At 40.8% G+C, this 17209-nt stretch overlaps 1 protein-coding gene across 1 annotated transcript in view; it reads left to right on the top strand.

Moving 5' to 3' along the window:
- Positions 1-17209, top strand: part of LOC102107374 (sodium channel protein type 5 subunit alpha) — a 215099-nt gene that overhangs the window by 185751 nt on the left and 12139 nt on the right. Inside the window, exons 22-23 of the mRNA XM_088057681.1 lie at positions 6157-6279; positions 12918-13199. Coding sequence (XP_087913807.1) covers positions 6157-6279; positions 12918-13199 — 405 coding nt within the window. The remainder of the gene's footprint in view (positions 1-6156; positions 6280-12917; positions 13200-17209) is intronic.

Genomic DNA, 17209 nt, shown 5'->3' with positions numbered 1-17209 from the left:
TTATTTGCAGATGCCCATTTCCCTGTAGGCTTTCTAGCTTGCATCTGGGGTAAAGACTGAATTCTGTTCCTTTTCAAATCAAGAGGAGAAACTTGTAACTTCAGGCCTGGCTCTGAAAGACACAGGACAGTGAAGAGGTCTGAGTGATCCTATCCTTGGCAGCAAAGGACAGGAGAAGCCAGGCTGGATTGAAAAGAGGCACCCACAGCAATCCAAGCACTATTGCTTCTAATTTTTTTATTTTTTTTTTTAAAGGCACAATTAGAGAGGGAGAGACAGGTGTTTTTGGGGCACACAAAAAGCTATTTGAAAGCACCAGGGGCCTGCATTAGCTGGAACTGCTTATTTAAATAAGTGGCCAGAGCTTTCAGCTCAGCTGCTGTGCTTCCATTCAGATGTCTTTTTTAATTTTTATTTTTTTTTGCCTGCTGTTCCCTCCCCTCTAATTTGAACAAGCAGGTTAATTTGATGAAATCCCTGGCTGCATAAAGCATATGCTGTTGCCCATACCAGGAGGGAGGTCTCCCCTTCTCCCAGGGATAGAAGCTTGCAGGACATTGCTCTCAGATGTGTGCAGCAGCAGGCATTTAGTGGAGATTCTGGTTAGTTTTAGGATTTTTATGATTATCCAAGGATGATTTTTTGCTGTTGCTCAGGCAGAATTCCTTGTTTTCAGGGCTCTGCTATTAATTCACCTCAGTGGTGGTCTGGGGTTAATTAGAACATGCAGTCTGTGCTGGGTAGTGCCTGCCTTGGAATGGCAGGTCTGTCTGCTCCCAGCCTGCTCCAGTGGATGCTCCCGGGTTATCTAAAATCATGTGCTTTTAGGGGAAAAAAAAACAAACAAACAAAAAAGGGAGGAGCAGCCTTTATTCTAGCTCAAAAAATTTATTCCAGTTGCTCCTTGCTGTAGGAATCTCCACCAGCCCTGGGTGAAATGCTGCTGCCAAACTCTCTGCCCTTGACTCCCTGTAACCCCATGGACTGGGAGGCTGCTAATATGATATTAAAATGTGTTCATGTAGGGAGGAACCCACTGCTGTTCTAAATGCAATCAGCCCTTGGGGAAAAAAAAAAAACTCTATGATATTCAAATTAAAGGCCTTTTTCCCTCCATGTGCTGCATTATCTCGCTCCCTACTTTGTGATTGTTTTTCTGCCACCTTAAAATTCTGTCCCGGTGGCTTTACTGGCTTTACACTGGTTTACAACACTGATTGCTTAGGTCGTTGTCAGATAATGAAGACACGTAAAATTATTGTAGAATTTTATCTCTGTGTGTTCATGGTGAATAATTTAAATAGTCAGACAGTGCTGCACATCTGTAACTGGGGAAGGACTGTGAGACCACTGTGAGCACACTGGGAATTTAGCACTGCTCCAGTCATTTTTCTTACTTTAAAGAATGACAGAAATTCTGCAAAATAGTGAAATTGTGACAAGAAATTGGAAATTACTGAAAAAATTCTTCTGTTTCCTGGACAAAGCTTTGAAGTGGATTGTCAAAATTATTAAGAAGTTCAGAAATTACTCTCTAATTAGAGTTATATTATGTAAGTATTTATATAATTTATACAGCTGTCAGTGAGGCTTAGCCTTTCATCAGAGATCCTTCCCTGTGTTCCAGCACTCTAAATTCATTGATTCTTCTTGATTTTGCCTTGGAAACACATATGAATGTCATACAGGGGGACACTCCAGACCCAAGCTAATGCCACCAGGAGACTGACTTTCAAAACACCAGCCACAGGTTTGTTAAACTCCATGGCTGGTACTTCTAGTGCTCAGTGCACCAGAATTAAAAGCTCTCATTTTTCCCTTGATCATGAGACTGAAAATGGCAACTTTAAAGCTGTGGGATTCATTTATCTCTCTCTTCTCTCAGCTCCAGGCATCTGTCATGCAAATTATTGTAAAATCTTTACAGATAAAGCTGTGTGACGATATTTGTGGGAATATAGAAATAATGTGGGAATATAGAAATACAAGTCTGTATTTATTGACACAATATTCTTATAGATACATAGATAAAACTGTCTCTGGGCAAAGAAAGACAGGAACAGGAGCAGAAATCTTCCCTGAATGCCAGGATCAGAGAGAGCTCCACACTCTGCCTATCTATGATAGCAAGAGGATAAATTGTTTAGGTAGCACCTACAAGGCTTTGCCAGGAGCCTGAGCTTTGTTGGGAAACTCTGCCATTGAACTGGGCAGTAAATGCTGACTCTTTCAGGGTTTTCTCACTTTTGGGCTGGAATAAATTCTGGGAAGTGTCTGACAGCACTTGGGCTGGGCTCTTGGCTGTGCTGAGATGATCCAGGGAATGCAAAAGGGAAGAGTTGCCACATGATGGACATCCTAGTCCATGAGATTAGGGAGACTTGTGTGTCACAGGCTGAAGTCTGTGGAGGCAGGACTGCACACACTGATTTATGAGGAGCTCTCTCCCCCTCATTGCTGGCCAGGTTGTGCACTAGACTTCAGGTTAGGCAGAAAATTCCACTTCAACGTTGTTCTCGAGACTTCAGGGTCACCAAAGGACCATCAGATCAAGGGGATAAGGAACAGTCCACACCTAACACAGGGAAACTATTCCCTGATTAAGTTAAATGGAAAGCTGTGAAAGCTTCCATTGCATAGTAAGATCTAGCAAGCTCTGGAAAGACCTCCAAGGGAAATGCTGGAGGCAGAGCAAATGGGAGCTGTGATAAATCTGTTTGGCTCAGAAGAGGTGCACAGAAGGATGAGGGATTGGCTTGCCTGTAACCTGCTATGTAAAAGGTGAAGTTGAGGTGAAAGCTCAAGGTCAATGGCAAATTGGGTGTTTTATGGGAAATGGTTCCAAGCAACAATGGCTCCTTAGGATTCACTTGCTCTTCACCGTGTTACAGTGTTGCTTCAGGGGTAGGTTCTTACAAAAAAACCTACAAAACTATTTGCAAACAGGTACTGAAAAGATTAGAAATGTGTGTATGACACATTTGATTCTGAATCTGGAGGTTACATTGACCCTAGAGGTGTTTTCTGGGTGCCAGCACATTTTTGATTCTGAGCATAGCACAAAGCAGAACTTTAGAGAAGCTCTGGGCTGCATAGCCTTGCAACAGTAAAAAAAAATAGCAGAAATAGCTGACTTCACCTTTTGTTGTGATTATGTGGGGCAGTCAGCACCATTTTTGAAAGCTGCTTGATTTTTTTCCTAAAAATAACCTTCTGGGTCACTTTTAATCAAGTCCAAATGGCCAAGTCCCTGCGTTGGTAATTCTTCTATAAATAAAATATGACAAGGATACCTTCAAAACCAACATCCAAGCATTTAAACAAGTTGTCTCAAACTCTGTTTTGACTCCAGCCTTGTAAATCATTGCCAAATATCACACAGCTTCATGACCTAATCCTCTGCAGAGATATCTAATGCTGTGTAAATCTGTGTCAGGAGGGCAACACCACCTGTGATGTGTTTCAGGGTGACATTTGTGGCACTCAAAAGAAAATAGGAACCCACTCAGACCCAAAGTCTGGTCTTTTTGACCAGATTTGAACCAAAAAACTTCTGCCTTGGGAGAAAGAGCAGTTATGGGACACAAATCCGGGGTGAGGGAGGAATCCCACAGATGCTCCAACCAATGCAGTTTGCAGACCTTGATAAGATCCGATTTTAAGTCATCATGGGTGAAACTAGCAAAGAAGTGTTGGGTACTCTGTATTTAATTAATTTTCATTTAGATATCTACATTCATTTTATGGATCAGTTTTACAAATTACTGAGTTTCCCTTGGTCTGTGAGTGTATGGATCTTGGTTTCTATCTCTATTTCTATCTTTATACAATCACTGAGCTGTTGTTCTCATCCCTTCAGCCTTTCTGAATAGGAACCTCCAAGGCTTTGTGAGGTTAAGGCTGTTTTCTGCACTAAACTTTCCACCAAAGACAGAAATATGTGCCACAGGGTTATTCCTATCATGATTTCTCCTTAATGCCAGCTATTTTTTTTTTACTTTTAAGATGACTTAATTGAATGGCTTTAGTGTATAACTACAGTGCACTTTTGCTTACTGCTGTTAGAAAAATCCTCAGCCCTTTATCATTATTTAGTCAACATTAAGTTAGTGGGAAGAGTGAATAAAAGGAGGAGGGTTTGAACTCTGTGTTAATGCAACTTCAGACTACAGGATGGTGAAAAACAAGGAAGGCAGAAAATGGGTGCATTGGTGAGCTGAAGATGTTTTTTAAATTAAACCCAGGTTTTTTTCTTCAACAGTGAGCATTGGGTGAGAAGGATTTGGGTGAAAGGAGCATGTCAAACCTATGGCATTGCTTACTCTGAAATGACTTAGGCATCATGCTCAGGTCACAGGTTCAGATCTGCTTTCCTAGAGATGGAAACAAAGGCTTTGCTAGTGATTTTTACCTCCTCAGTGTCTACAGAGCCTAAGACATCAGACCTTGAACCCAGTCTGCCTGTCTATCGTGATGTTCTTTTAGGGCACTCAGCACTAAAAGGCAGAAGTGTTTATTAAGCCCTTCCTTCTGCCCCAGCTGCTGGGTCTGTGCACAGGAGGTGAGTCTGTGTCACACCTTGTTAAAGAGTGACACGTTACAGGGTGACAGCCAGCCTCTGTGCCACTTAGTCATCTGCAGGGGGGGTGACTTATCCTGGCAGAAACCCCAGCTCAGGGTTTGTCTGAGACCTCCTGCCCTTAGTCGCCCACATGACACAATAAAGCCATCAGCAGGTAAATCATTTAACAAATTGAGCAAGTTTTTACAAAGGTGCTTAGCTGTGCAGACAACACTGGCATGTAAATAAATGCATATTCAGGAGGAAGGCTGCTCCACAGGGGACACTGTATTGGGACTCAGGACCAGGCTGGTCTTGCCGTGATTCATCCCCGACCTCGTGGGTGATGCTGGGCTGGTCAGCCAGCAGTGGGCTTCACAGTAAAAAATCATCCCATCCTAAAATTAAAAGGAAAGTTTCTCTCCAGAGCTGTCAGTGTTTAAGGGGATGCTGGAGTTTCCTTACTCTAACCGTCTATTTTTTTATAATGTAAAGGAGTCCCTGCTTTTAGGCTTAGCTGCTGTCTTGAAAATAACAACAGCACCCACCCCTCAGAGATGAGCTTTGCACACTCCCATTGGTGAGCATGAAATATCTAATACTGTGATAACTGGGGCTGTGAAAATGGTAAGAAAAAAAAAAAGAAATTAAAAAATAAGAAAAGGAACTGTGATAAGCAATATACACAGGTTTCTCCTTCTAAAAAGATAGTACTTTATAGTATGTGATGATTAACTCTGGTTGGGTTTTTTTGTTGTTTTGGGGTTTTTAAATACATGTAAATTGGCATGATACCTATGGTGTTGGAGAACTGTTTGTTTTCACTCTTTGCTCAGTAAGATTTCAGGCTGTGAACACTGATTTGAGCATGTAAAACCCTATTGCTCCATGTGTTCATAATCTCCACTGTCAGTTCATTCAGAATCCCATCCTGTGCCTGATACCACCCACATTTCTGACCACCTGGGGCACTACAAAATCTCTGGGAACATGAAGAGCATGGGAACCCCTCCATGCTGCTTCCAGATTCAGAAAGTTCATTTCAAAGAAATAGTCTTTGAAAAGTGTGAACCTCAACACTGAGCACCTGTCAAATTTCCATCTCCTTTAGAGACCATGCAGAAACCAGAAAAAGTGAATAAAAGCAGAATGGAAAAGCCATGCACATCATTCTTTTAAGGTCTGTCGTATAGTCATGTCTGCCAGCAATGTAGGAGACTTGTTTCTAATCAGTTGAAGACTAGTGATTAAATGTAAATACCAAATCCTTAATCTCTGCTGGAAAGGGTTAGATGTGCTTTCTTCCATAGAGATCTAAATTGTAACACTTACCTGACTCGTATTTTGGGCAGAGGAAGATACACACACCTCAGGGAGTGCACAGGTAGGTCTCTTATGGTGATCTCCTTTCTTATCCACTTTGTGAAGAATCATCCTTTCTTCTGTGTGGATCCAATGGAATGGCTCCCATTTAAGACTTTTTTCCCCACTGTTCCACTAACCAGCTGTTTCTTTCCAGGGAGGAAAGTCAGAGGAGAAGGAAAACAGCAGGAGTGTTCTAACAGGTTGAATTTTTGCTTTGTGTCTCCATCCAGGTCTCTTTAATCAGCCTGGTTGCCAACACCCTTGGATACTCCGAGATGGGTCCCATCAAATCGCTCAGGACCCTCCGCGCCCTGCGGCCGCTGAGAGCGTTGTCACGGTTTGAGGGGATGAGGGTAAGAGGACACAAATCATCCATCAAAGCTCAGCTTTGTGTGGATCCAAGTGTAACAGGGGGTTGTTGCACGTGGCTTTGTCAGCCAAAGGACATGAATGATAGTGCTTTATCAAAGCAACAAAGAAACCCTCTTCGGTCTTGGTTGCAGTTGTGTCATTACATCTTTATCCTTGGGTGGACTTAGTGATAAACTAATTCTGCTGCCTAACTTGTCATACTATGCCTTAAAAAACAGCTTTTGGATGAGGGAACATCTGGCTATCAATTACCTCTCAATTATAAGGTGTATCAGGGGAACAACCAAGCTGAATTTTGCTCCCTGTTTTGACACACATTAAAATGAGAGTGACTGGAAAGTTCTTAAGGATGTTTTCACTAATAATTAAAGCAAAAATTAGAAATGCTAAAGATAGGGAAAGCAAATGAATGAATGATTTTTTTTTCCCCTTGAACAGATTGCAGTTTTAATGAGGAATGTTGGGATTAACATTAAAACCATGTAGCTTGTGCTTGTTGCTCCATCTTGTGCATCCATCTCTTCCTTTGCCACCGTTATATCCCACAGCATACCTGTTTATTTGTCAAGCCTACCTGCTAACAAGGATCAATTATTGTTTAGATAAGTACTTTATTTAATTTGTCACACCTTGCAGGCAGTGACAGCTGTGTTCTGTATAAACTGAGGTTACTGCTAACCTTGCAGATTGCATAGCAAGGTAAAGCAAATCTGTGACAAAATTCTGTGTCAAATTATATTGGTGATCCCAAATCTATCTGCTAGGTCAAGGAAAATGTTACATATTTCACAGTGATGTATATTCAAGGTAAAGCTTTCCTGTAGACAAATTTTGGTCCAAGTCATCAGTGACTAAATGTGTATTTCATGCACTGATCTCCCAGCAATGAATTATTCTCATTGCAATGCTCTCATGGCAAGAGACTGAAGACTGGAGAACTTTACAACTGAGGTGAGCTAGGAAACATGGTGATACAGCAGCGTAGGAAAACACATCTATTATTTTCCTCTTCTGTGGATGACCAGATTTGACAATATAATACTTTGTTCCAAGGATTCTGTGATTAGCTAAATCACATTATTTTTGTGGATGAAGATGAGGCAAGTATTGTTGCCGTCCACCTCTGTGTTAGTACTAAGACAAATAGATTCAAAAGGTTCTGTTTATCCAGGCACCCAAACCTGAATTGTTTTGATCACCACAATCTTTCCAGCGGTCAGGCAATGTTTTGCAAGTAGTTGACCAAATGAAACAAAGCCAAAGTGTAAAGACTCAAAGTAAGGTTGCATTAATGACAATAATTAAAACTCTCACTCCTGTCATTTGATGACCTCACTCCAAGTCTTTATTAAACATTCACAGATGGAGCTATTTCAGCATTCAGAATTAGCAAAAGCAGTAGTTTGACTACCAGAGTGATTTGTGCACAGATTCTCTTAAATCAGTTCAGGTCTGGCTTATGAAGGCTTAGCTTTTACTGGTGGATAACAAAGCAAAACTCAGTGTGCTCTAAGATGACATACAATTGTTTACTCATGATTTCATATCAGTTTAGCTAAATTGGATTCAAACTGAATAGCAATGGGGGAATGAGCCAAAAACATCAGAAAAACATTAGTAGAATAGAGAAAAAGTAACATTAAAACTCCTCATTTCTCTCTGAGGATAGCAAGAGGCTGTCTTGGTAAAGATCTTAACATGGATCAGCCCAGCAAATTTCCTTCCCAAAATGTTCATTCTTACAGGCCCCTCAGTTCCTGACTCAACATCCTCTTTTCTTTCCTGTACTGTTGCTGCAGCTGAAATATATTCAGTCATTCTGAGCTATCAGAGGTGGTGAATTAGCTTGTAAACCACGATAAAATATAATTGAGAATACGTGCTATTGGAAAAGCAAATCATTTTAGTTTTAGTTTGTCTAACCACACTTAACAAGACTAGGGACAGTTAGACCTTTCATTATTAGGAGTTCATATGCTCCAAAATGCACAGGAAAATTGCCAGCACAGTGATGGATTAAATAATGATAATGTTGAGAAGCAAACACTGACAGTGAGAAAATAGTAAGAGTTTGCTATATTATAATGCCTCTTTCTTGAATAACTGAAACATCTCTGCAGGGCTAGAACAGGAGCAAGAAATCTCTCATTTACTGCAGTAAGACACATTTCATCAATGTTGTGCCTAAATTTTGGAAGCAATTTTGTCTGAGACAAAGGCACAAAATAACATTTGGGTGGCCAAGAGAACCCGTTGCCATCAGACCTCAGCTCTTTCCCTATCTTCAAACAGTCTGGCACCTGTGCAAGTTTGACACAAGTCTCAGCAGCTCCTATGCCATGAGAGGTCTGCAAAATAGGGATGAACTGGTGCCATCCTGCCCCTCAGTCCTCAGAAAAAGACCCCAGAAAGACCAGGATCCGCCCCGACACTAGTGTAGACCCAGAGGCTTTACACTCATGAGCCCAGAATAAAGTAGCTGCCTGTCCCATCTAATGACATCTCTCATGTCTCCTCATTTGTTGTCCATCAGGGAATTATTTCAGAGGTGGCACTTCCCTGCAAGGGAGGTTATTTGCAGTATTTTAGGAGGATGGGGGGGATGATGAGAGACCATTTACTGTGAAAGTGATACTAGGTGAAGTCATGGTGAGACTGCTACAAGATATATGCAGGAAAGGAACAGCATAATTAATGCTAGTTAGCATGATTTCATGGGAATAGTTCTTGTAATACCGAGATGGGCCTTTGATTTGATTACAAATTATGCTGATGACAGTAACTGTGCTGATACAGAATCCCTGGATTTCAGAGAGGAATCTGATACCATGAGACATTGTGATGAAAACACGAGCTTTGTACCAAGACAAGTAAACACATTTTAAAATGGGTGATGGAGCTCAAAAAGTAATTGTAAGCAGTGACCACACTGTAAATTTGGTGATGAGCATCTCAGGGTGAGGGATTGTTCAGAATGAGAACTATCTTTAATCTGTACTTTAACAGCATCTGGGAGAAAATATGAAATCTTTGCTGACAGCACTCAAAATGAGTGTAAGTAAAATTACAGATAAGGGAATTATGCTGGATGATCTGGATCACAGTGAAAAATAGATCTATTGTACAACACACATTTTAATAAACCTACATGCATCGGCTACCTCGGGAGGAGGAATGTAGGTCACTCTGGGGGAAGTTTCTTGGAAAACAGCAGCTGAGAAGGACATAGGGATCAGGATGACTGTTCAACAGGACACAAGCTTTTGGACCAGTCTGACAAATGAGGTGACTGCTAGAATCCCTGAATATGCAGGGAAATAACCCAGCAAACAGAGGGACAGTGCAGTGCTTCGACACTGGAATTCCATGAAAGTGCTGGAAAGGGGGAATTAAAAATGGGAAAGTCTCTGCAGGGAGCTACGAGTGTGATTAAAAATCTGAAAGAACCATGATAGCTACATGGAAGCTCTGATTTTTTAATTACCCAGAGCAATGTGCAGTGGTAACTCCCCCACAATGAAGATGGGAATGATAGGAGAAAACAGCTAAGAGCAGATGCCTCAAGTTCAGCAAATTCCACCTAAAAATGCAGCAACTGCTTCTAACACTGAGGACAAAGGGCACTAGGAACAGATTATCTAATAATACATTTTTTCCTCTGTTATTTGACATCATGACACTGTAAATTAGATGTCTTTGCAAAAGCTGTTCCTGAGCTTCACTGGGAGTTATAGTCTGGGTCTGAAATCACTGCAGGGAGTCTGATGGGCTCTCTCAGAGCAAAGGGAGGATTAACTCATCATGCAAGTCTATTTCTGGATTAAAAATCTGAATCAGCTTTGGTTGAGGAGGTGTCCTGTGAGATCAGGAGAGTGGGGACCAAACACAGGTTATAGATTGCACCACTCTGAATCAGGGCAAAGGGTGGCTCAGTTTCTAGGCTGTCCCTAAAGAAATCTCTTGGAAAGTGGTTTCACCTGTAAAGGTATTGATGGAAACCAACAAGGATGAAACTTTTTCTTATGCATGGATATCTATATCTATCTATATCTATATCTATATCTATATCTATATCTATATCTATCATCTATATCTATATCTATATCTATATCTATATCTATATCATCTATATCATCTATATCTATATCTATCTATATCTATATCTATATCTATATCTATATCTATATCTATATCATCTATCTATATCATCTATATCATCTATATCATCTATATCATCTATATCATCTATATCTATATCTATATCTATATCTATCTATCTATATCATCTATATCATCTATATCTATATCTATATCTGTATCTATCTATATAGCCATTCCAAAGCGCAGCAGAAATTCCTCCTTCTCCATGGCAAACATGGAAAAGGTGTACAGCTGAATTTCTAATATGATAATATTAACTTCTAATTATGATAATAACCTGCCTTTATGTATCCAGGCCTTCCTCTCACTTGTCTCAGTACAAAACAAGAATGCTTCCACCAGAACAAATGGCATCACACTGGTGTAAGAGCAGAAGAAGCAAGGGAGGAATGAACCCCCCTGTTAATGATTAATTCAGAGAGGTGTTGCAGGATTTGCTGCAGCCTCATGTCGTGTTTTGTTATCTACAGGCCATTGAACATAACTCAGCAGAAGGAAAAAAGCAGGATGTGGGCACAGCCATCACTTGTACTGCTGAAACCTGGATGTCTGTGTCCTGTCACTGGGAGCTGGGTTCAGCAGCACATGAAACACAAATCCGTGTGGTTTTGCTGGCATGGGTTAAAACTGAAGAGGAATATTGTTGTGCAGAGAAACAAATGAAAACTACTTTGACAAGAGCCAAGGCTATATCCAAACAAGCCCTTGATTTGGAAATTATTTGGTATTTTGGTTAATGTGGTAAATTTGGTCTAAAAATGATGAGGTTAGAAATTGATTGACATCCAAAACTGAAAGATAAAATTAGCAAACAAAAACAAAAACAAACAAAAAAAAATCCAAGAAAAGTCATCAGGAATGGGCCTATACAGAAAAACAAAACAAAACAATTGGTCAAACAGCTTTTCCTGTGTGAAAATCAGCTTCATTCATAAATGCACAAAATATAAATCTGAGTTTTGGAAGATCTACATAATTTTGTATTGTGTGCTATAGAGGAAGCTGCTGCTATACATGCATGAAAAGCATTTCACTCCTCTGGGTATTTTTCTTCCACAACAATGCAAAAATGATGGAGAAGTGAATGTTGCATTATTAGCTTGTCAGAAAATTGGACACTAGCACAAGAGAAAAGAGCTGACATTTTCCATAATCCAATTCACCAATTGAATAAAGTTTAATTTTTATGGATCAATATCACCTTGTCTCAGTTTCAGAAATGTAGATGGAGAAGAAGAGCTGAGTGGTCTCCTATCAGATTTTAATCTCCAAAGCATGAGACAGGGATGGAGACAAATTCATGTGGTGGGGCTGGTGTCTGCAACTATGTGGGAGCCAGCATTGCCTGGACCATGCAGAGGGAGCATCTCCAAAGGCTGTGAACATGGAGAAACCTGGTTGGCATTGGAAGGGGAAGACTACATTTTGTGATAGAGTTCTTCCCTCAGAAAATATCTTGCATGGTGTGACTCTTGGGGTGTCCTGTGCAGGACTGGGAGTTGGGCTCAGTGATCCTTGTGGGACCCTTCCAGCTCAGGATATTCTGTGGTTCTTTAGTGTAAGGTTTGATGTGTATAGATGCCTTAACCACCTTAAGCCCTGACAGTGCTCAGTACAGCTGAATACAGTAAATGATGTGTCCCTTGCCTGGTGGGTGTAATGGTATTACAGTACTGCATCCAAACCTGGCAGCTGTAGAGGGTCTGTAGATGGCCTGAACCTTGTTTTTTTTTCTGCTTGGCTTCAGCATGGAGTCCATTTCCAGTGCCATTGTTCACACACTTTAGAAGCTCCTTCTGCTTTTTGTTTTAATATATGATTTTATGCAGGGCATTGCAGCCCTGCCTGGATTAATGTGTAGGAATTTTACAGCATAACACAGGAAAAAAAAAAAAAAGGATTTTTTTGTTAAATTAGAATGATTTTGCTCTTTTAATCATACATACTGATCAGATAGGAGAAGCTGGCTTAGTACAGTATGTCTCAATCTGTTATTATTTAATTAAGCAAAATTTATCACAGCTATAGTTCACAGCTACAGAGTCCTGAGTGGGGTCAAAGATTTCAGAAACCTTTTTTTCTCTATTTTGAGTCACTGTAGTGCACCCCAGCCATTTCCAATTAATCACATTTTTATTATTATAGTTTGACTGAAGTGTACTATCCAGAAAGATTTGAGAGGTCAAGATGACTTCTGAATTCAGAGATTCCTCTTGAAAAAGCATCATCCCTTGGGTGGAATGCCAACAGATTCTTTCTTTGATTACCAAAAGGAAAAAAATAGTCATGTTTGAAGCCTTTAGGGGTGGTCTGGCTCCTTAGGTAGTGCCAGTGCTTATCCACCTGTCACCATGCAAGGGTTCAGACTCATTAATCAAGGGTGCACAGCAGCTTGTTAACGAAGTGTCTGTACAAGTGCTGACATTAATTCTGTTTTCCCTTTCCTGTTCCCCCCAAGGTGGTGGTGAATGCCCTTGTGGGAGCCATCCCTTCCATCATGAACGTTCTGCTCGTCTGCCTCATCTTCTGGCTCATCTTTAGCATCATGGGAGTGAACCTCTTTGCTGGGAAGTTTGGGAAGTGCATTAATAAGACAGAAGGAGATATGCCTTTGGACTCTAAAATTATTAACAACATGAGTGACTGCATACTTTACAACGTGTCGGGCACGTTTTACTGGACAAAAGTTAAAGTTAACTTCGATAATGTTGGTGCTGGGTACCTGGCTCTGCTACAAGTGGTAAGTGTGACCACCAGAAATTAAAGGGCAGGTGCTGCTGGTTCTCACTGAAACCATCCGTTTAAAAGCTCAGGTTAACCTCTGGGCTTTTCTGGGTTTATCAGCCTTACCCATCAGGACAATGTCTTTCCTAAAGAGTAAATAAATCATATTTTGCATGTTATCTTTTCTTAGATATATTATGGCAGTTTATGATTTTAATTTGAATTTCTGCTCCATCACTAACACAATTCTCTGGGAGGTGATCAGAATAATGAGGTGAATTAAAGACCGTTTTGTTAATATTGTAATCCAGAACAAAGTTCACTTCCAGAAAAAAAATCTGTGATACAGGAAGGATTGTCCATGCAAACAGAGTGCACTGACCTTCCTTAACAGCCTGGGATTTCACTATATCATGCTGGGAAAAAAATGAAGTTATAGTGCCTCCAGTTTCCCAGCTGAAGTTACTGCATAAAGCTGTAGTCTTAATTTATGGCCCTCTGCTCACTTTCCGTTTTTAAGGACACTGGTGCCTCTCATGCTGATTCCTCACCTTGTGTCCACCTGCTAAAATAATGATTCAGATTGAATCTATGGATCATGGTGGGGATCAGGTTGTTGGCACTGCCCCTGGCCCAGCCTCTCTGGGAAGGTGGCAAGAGCACAGTGGAAAAGAGGCCCCTGAGGTTCAAAGATGCTGGAAATATTTGAGCTATAAAGGCAGAAAGAAGCCACTTCTACAACCTTTTTCACCATCAAATGTAAAATATAGATAAATGGGTTGTATGCACTGAGATTCACTGTGTTTTGACCCAGGACAGCCTAATAGAAAGAGCCACCACAGACTCCACCTTGTCCAGGCCCTGCTGGGTGATTTCAGACAAATTGTTTTGTGTTCCAAATCCACAGGGTCCTCATATGAAGTTATGAGGACCCTGTGTTATTTCCATTGTTCCTAATCTGGAGCCAGATGATGACAGGGCCTGGATGTGCACTTGGAATGTTTGCTGCATTGCATTTTTTGCACACAGAGTTAAACGAGCTCCTTGCTACATCTTTGGACAGGGAGGTTTCTTTCTTGAAATATCTATGATGGCATCCCTCGATTCTGGGATAAAAAAGTTGTGCTCTGGGAGCTCAATTCAATTGTCACATGCAGAATTCAGCCTTTGCAGAGCAGCGGGGTGCTGCCTTCAGCCCCCTCCTGCCCTTCCAAAGGGACACGAGCCTCCTGCAAGTCCCCATCAGATCTGCCAGCCCTTCTCCTTCCCAGGAGCAAGTTTGTTTTTCCCAGATCTGGTTTTCTCTGTCACAGGTGCATGGAGCAGCTCCATGAAGCAATTTTCCTTCCTCGTGGAAATCCTTGTTTTTACATGAGCAGTTCCTGGGACACAAACACTTGAGGTTGAGATTTGATCCCTGTCCATTGAGTTTCTGCTTTCACACCCCCTGGAAAGCAGAAACATTGGAATGGGCACAACCACTTTTGATTCTTTCCATGACATAAACTTGCTGAGAGTGAGAGCTTTTATCTGTTGCACATAATTGCGATATTCAGCTCAGCCATGCAGGGTAGATCATTTCACTTTGAATGCCTTTAATTAGATTTTCTGTTCTATATAGTACTTTCTTTATCATTCATTTCAACATCCAATGTAGATGAGCAAGAATTTCCAGCTTTAAAATATTGTGCCTTACCTGAAGCTTCTTAATTCTTCTGATTACATAACAATTGCCTACTTTTTTGGGGGGGAAGCTCCATCAGAGACGTAGCTATTCCTTCACCATTTCTTTTATAAGAAACAAGCTCAAGTTTTCTGAAAATAGTTAGGTTTTTATAAGTGGACATTTCCTAAGGAATATCCTGAAGAAGTCTTTTCTAGTCACTTCTGTTGGGATCAGTGGAGGCAGAAGAAACATAACTGTTGTGAAGGTGGATCTCAGCACACATTTGACAGGAATGGGCTAATGCTGCTCTTTTCCAGTTGAAAATTGATTTGATGACCCTGCAGGTTTCATTCAAACCTGTGATCCTGATTTGGGTAGGAAAGAAATAGTTTTTCCAGTTGCAAAAGTACAAAAGAAGTGTCATAAACCTAGGCCTGGTCAGGCTGACCAAACTGATTTTAGCAGGAAACAAGTTCAGCTCTTATGGCAGGCGGCAGCTCCTTCTTCAGAGAGGAAGAGCAGGAGCCAGTTACCATTAGGGGATTGATTTTGGCTTTAATCCCGCACCTGGAGCTCTTATGTCTGCTGCTGACCAGAGGCAATAAAGTGAAAAGGTGACACAGGCAAAGAAGGAGCCCAAACATCTGGATCTCCTTTTCCAGGAGCGTCGGTTACAGGCGCCCCTTGCCAAATATTCTCCACGAGGGATCACATTTCACCAGCAAACCCCCGTGGGAAATGCAGGGGCTCAGCTGACAGCCCAGCTCTCCTAGAGAGACAGACACCTCCGTGCATCCCTGTGCACAGCAGGACAAGGAGGAGATAAGCATTTGGGTTACTGCCTGCCAGGATTTAAAACATGAGAGTTTAAGTGCGACTTGTCTTTTGACTGCTGACATTTTCCGCTGCCACAGCGTGGATCTGAGCGGCTCTGAAGTTCCTTTGGAATGCCTGCAAATCCAAATGGAAACGTGTAAAACAAATCTGCTTGATGTTCTGTCTTCTTCAGCAGCATATTTGAAAGAAATGTAAGTTGCTGCTATGGAAACTTTAGGACATACTTCTCTCCAGAGGAAAGCTTTCTGACAATGTAGTTGAGAACTGCATGAAATTTTCCCTAAATATCTTCTGCTCTCTTCCTACCTTGAATGGGATCCATTGTGTTTTCCTGAAGATGCCCCTTTGGGTTAATGAGGCTGAGAAAAGTCAATCATGTCATGAAAAGTCAAGTGTCAAGCTCCTCCAATGAACAAACAGGCTGTCCCAAAACAGGTTAATAAAATAACAGAGATAACTCTGTGCTCACTCTACAAGCAAGAGGAATGCCTAATTCATGGGAAAGATCTTTGCCATCACAACTTTTTGACTTGCAAGAGGGATGATTTCACTTTCCTGGTGATTTAGCACTCCTAAAACCCTAATCTAACAGGAAGAAGGTCTTGCTACAATCTGGTGCTTCAGGAAAAGTTTTTCTGTATTCCAAATTTTCTTAAAGTATCACAGCACCTATGTTTGATAAATCTGTATTTGAGCTGATCAAAGAAATATCTGAAATTCCCAGCAGTAGTTTTGCATTTCCCTTGCGTGATCCCACCCTTCCACCCTGTGATCACCTCTGCATATTTTTTTGCAATGTATTTTGAAATTTCATACATCTGTTGAAGAATACCCAGGACATAAGTGGTCTTTCATGCAGCATCTGGCTTGTTTGGAGAAGTTCTTCTTAGACAGAATGGATTTACATTGACTATATCCTACTTCTCTTTGAATATGTCCTATTAACTCTGTCATTTTGGGACTCCAGATAAGGAATGAGGAGATAACAGAAGCACTCCTAGACCAGCACAGCAAGCAGGAGCTGCAGAGTTAAAGGAATCCCTCATGCCAGGTTTGAAACCCCAACTGAGCCCATAAATCAAACACAAAATGGTCGTGAGGCAGCCCTGTGTGTCTAAAGTTACTGTGTTACAAGATCTTTTGCACTTCTGTAAGCAGCAATGTGTGATTTTACTGTCACTGTGGATGCAAAATGTGCAAAACAATCTCTGGCTTAGCCTTCATAAATTTCTCTCATCAGCAGTAATGCCCAGAGAAACATTTCAGCAATGTGAAGGCCAGTGTTTTCCATGAAAAGTGGATATTTTAATTGAAAAATTTCCTTTTCTAGAAAAAAAAACAAGATAAAAAGAATGAGAAAAAAAAAGAAAAAGAAGAAAAAGAAGAAGAAGAAGAAGAAAAAGAAAAAGAAGAAAAAGAAGAAGAAGAAGAAGAAGAAGAAGAAGAAAAAGAAAAAAAGGAAAAGAAAAGGAAAAGGAAAAAGAAAAAGAAAAAGAAAAAGAAAAAGGAAAAGAAAAAGAAAA

This window comes from Pseudopodoces humilis, chromosome 1 (assembly GCF_049639895.1).
Source record: "Pseudopodoces humilis isolate 2021_Gansu_Grassland_sample_001 chromosome 1, ASM4963989v1, whole genome shotgun sequence".
Classification (NCBI taxonomy): Eukaryota; Metazoa; Chordata; class Aves; order Passeriformes; family Paridae; genus Pseudopodoces; species Pseudopodoces humilis.
The sequence above is the reverse complement of the archived record's forward strand: the minus strand, read 5'-3'. Positions and strand labels throughout refer to the sequence as shown.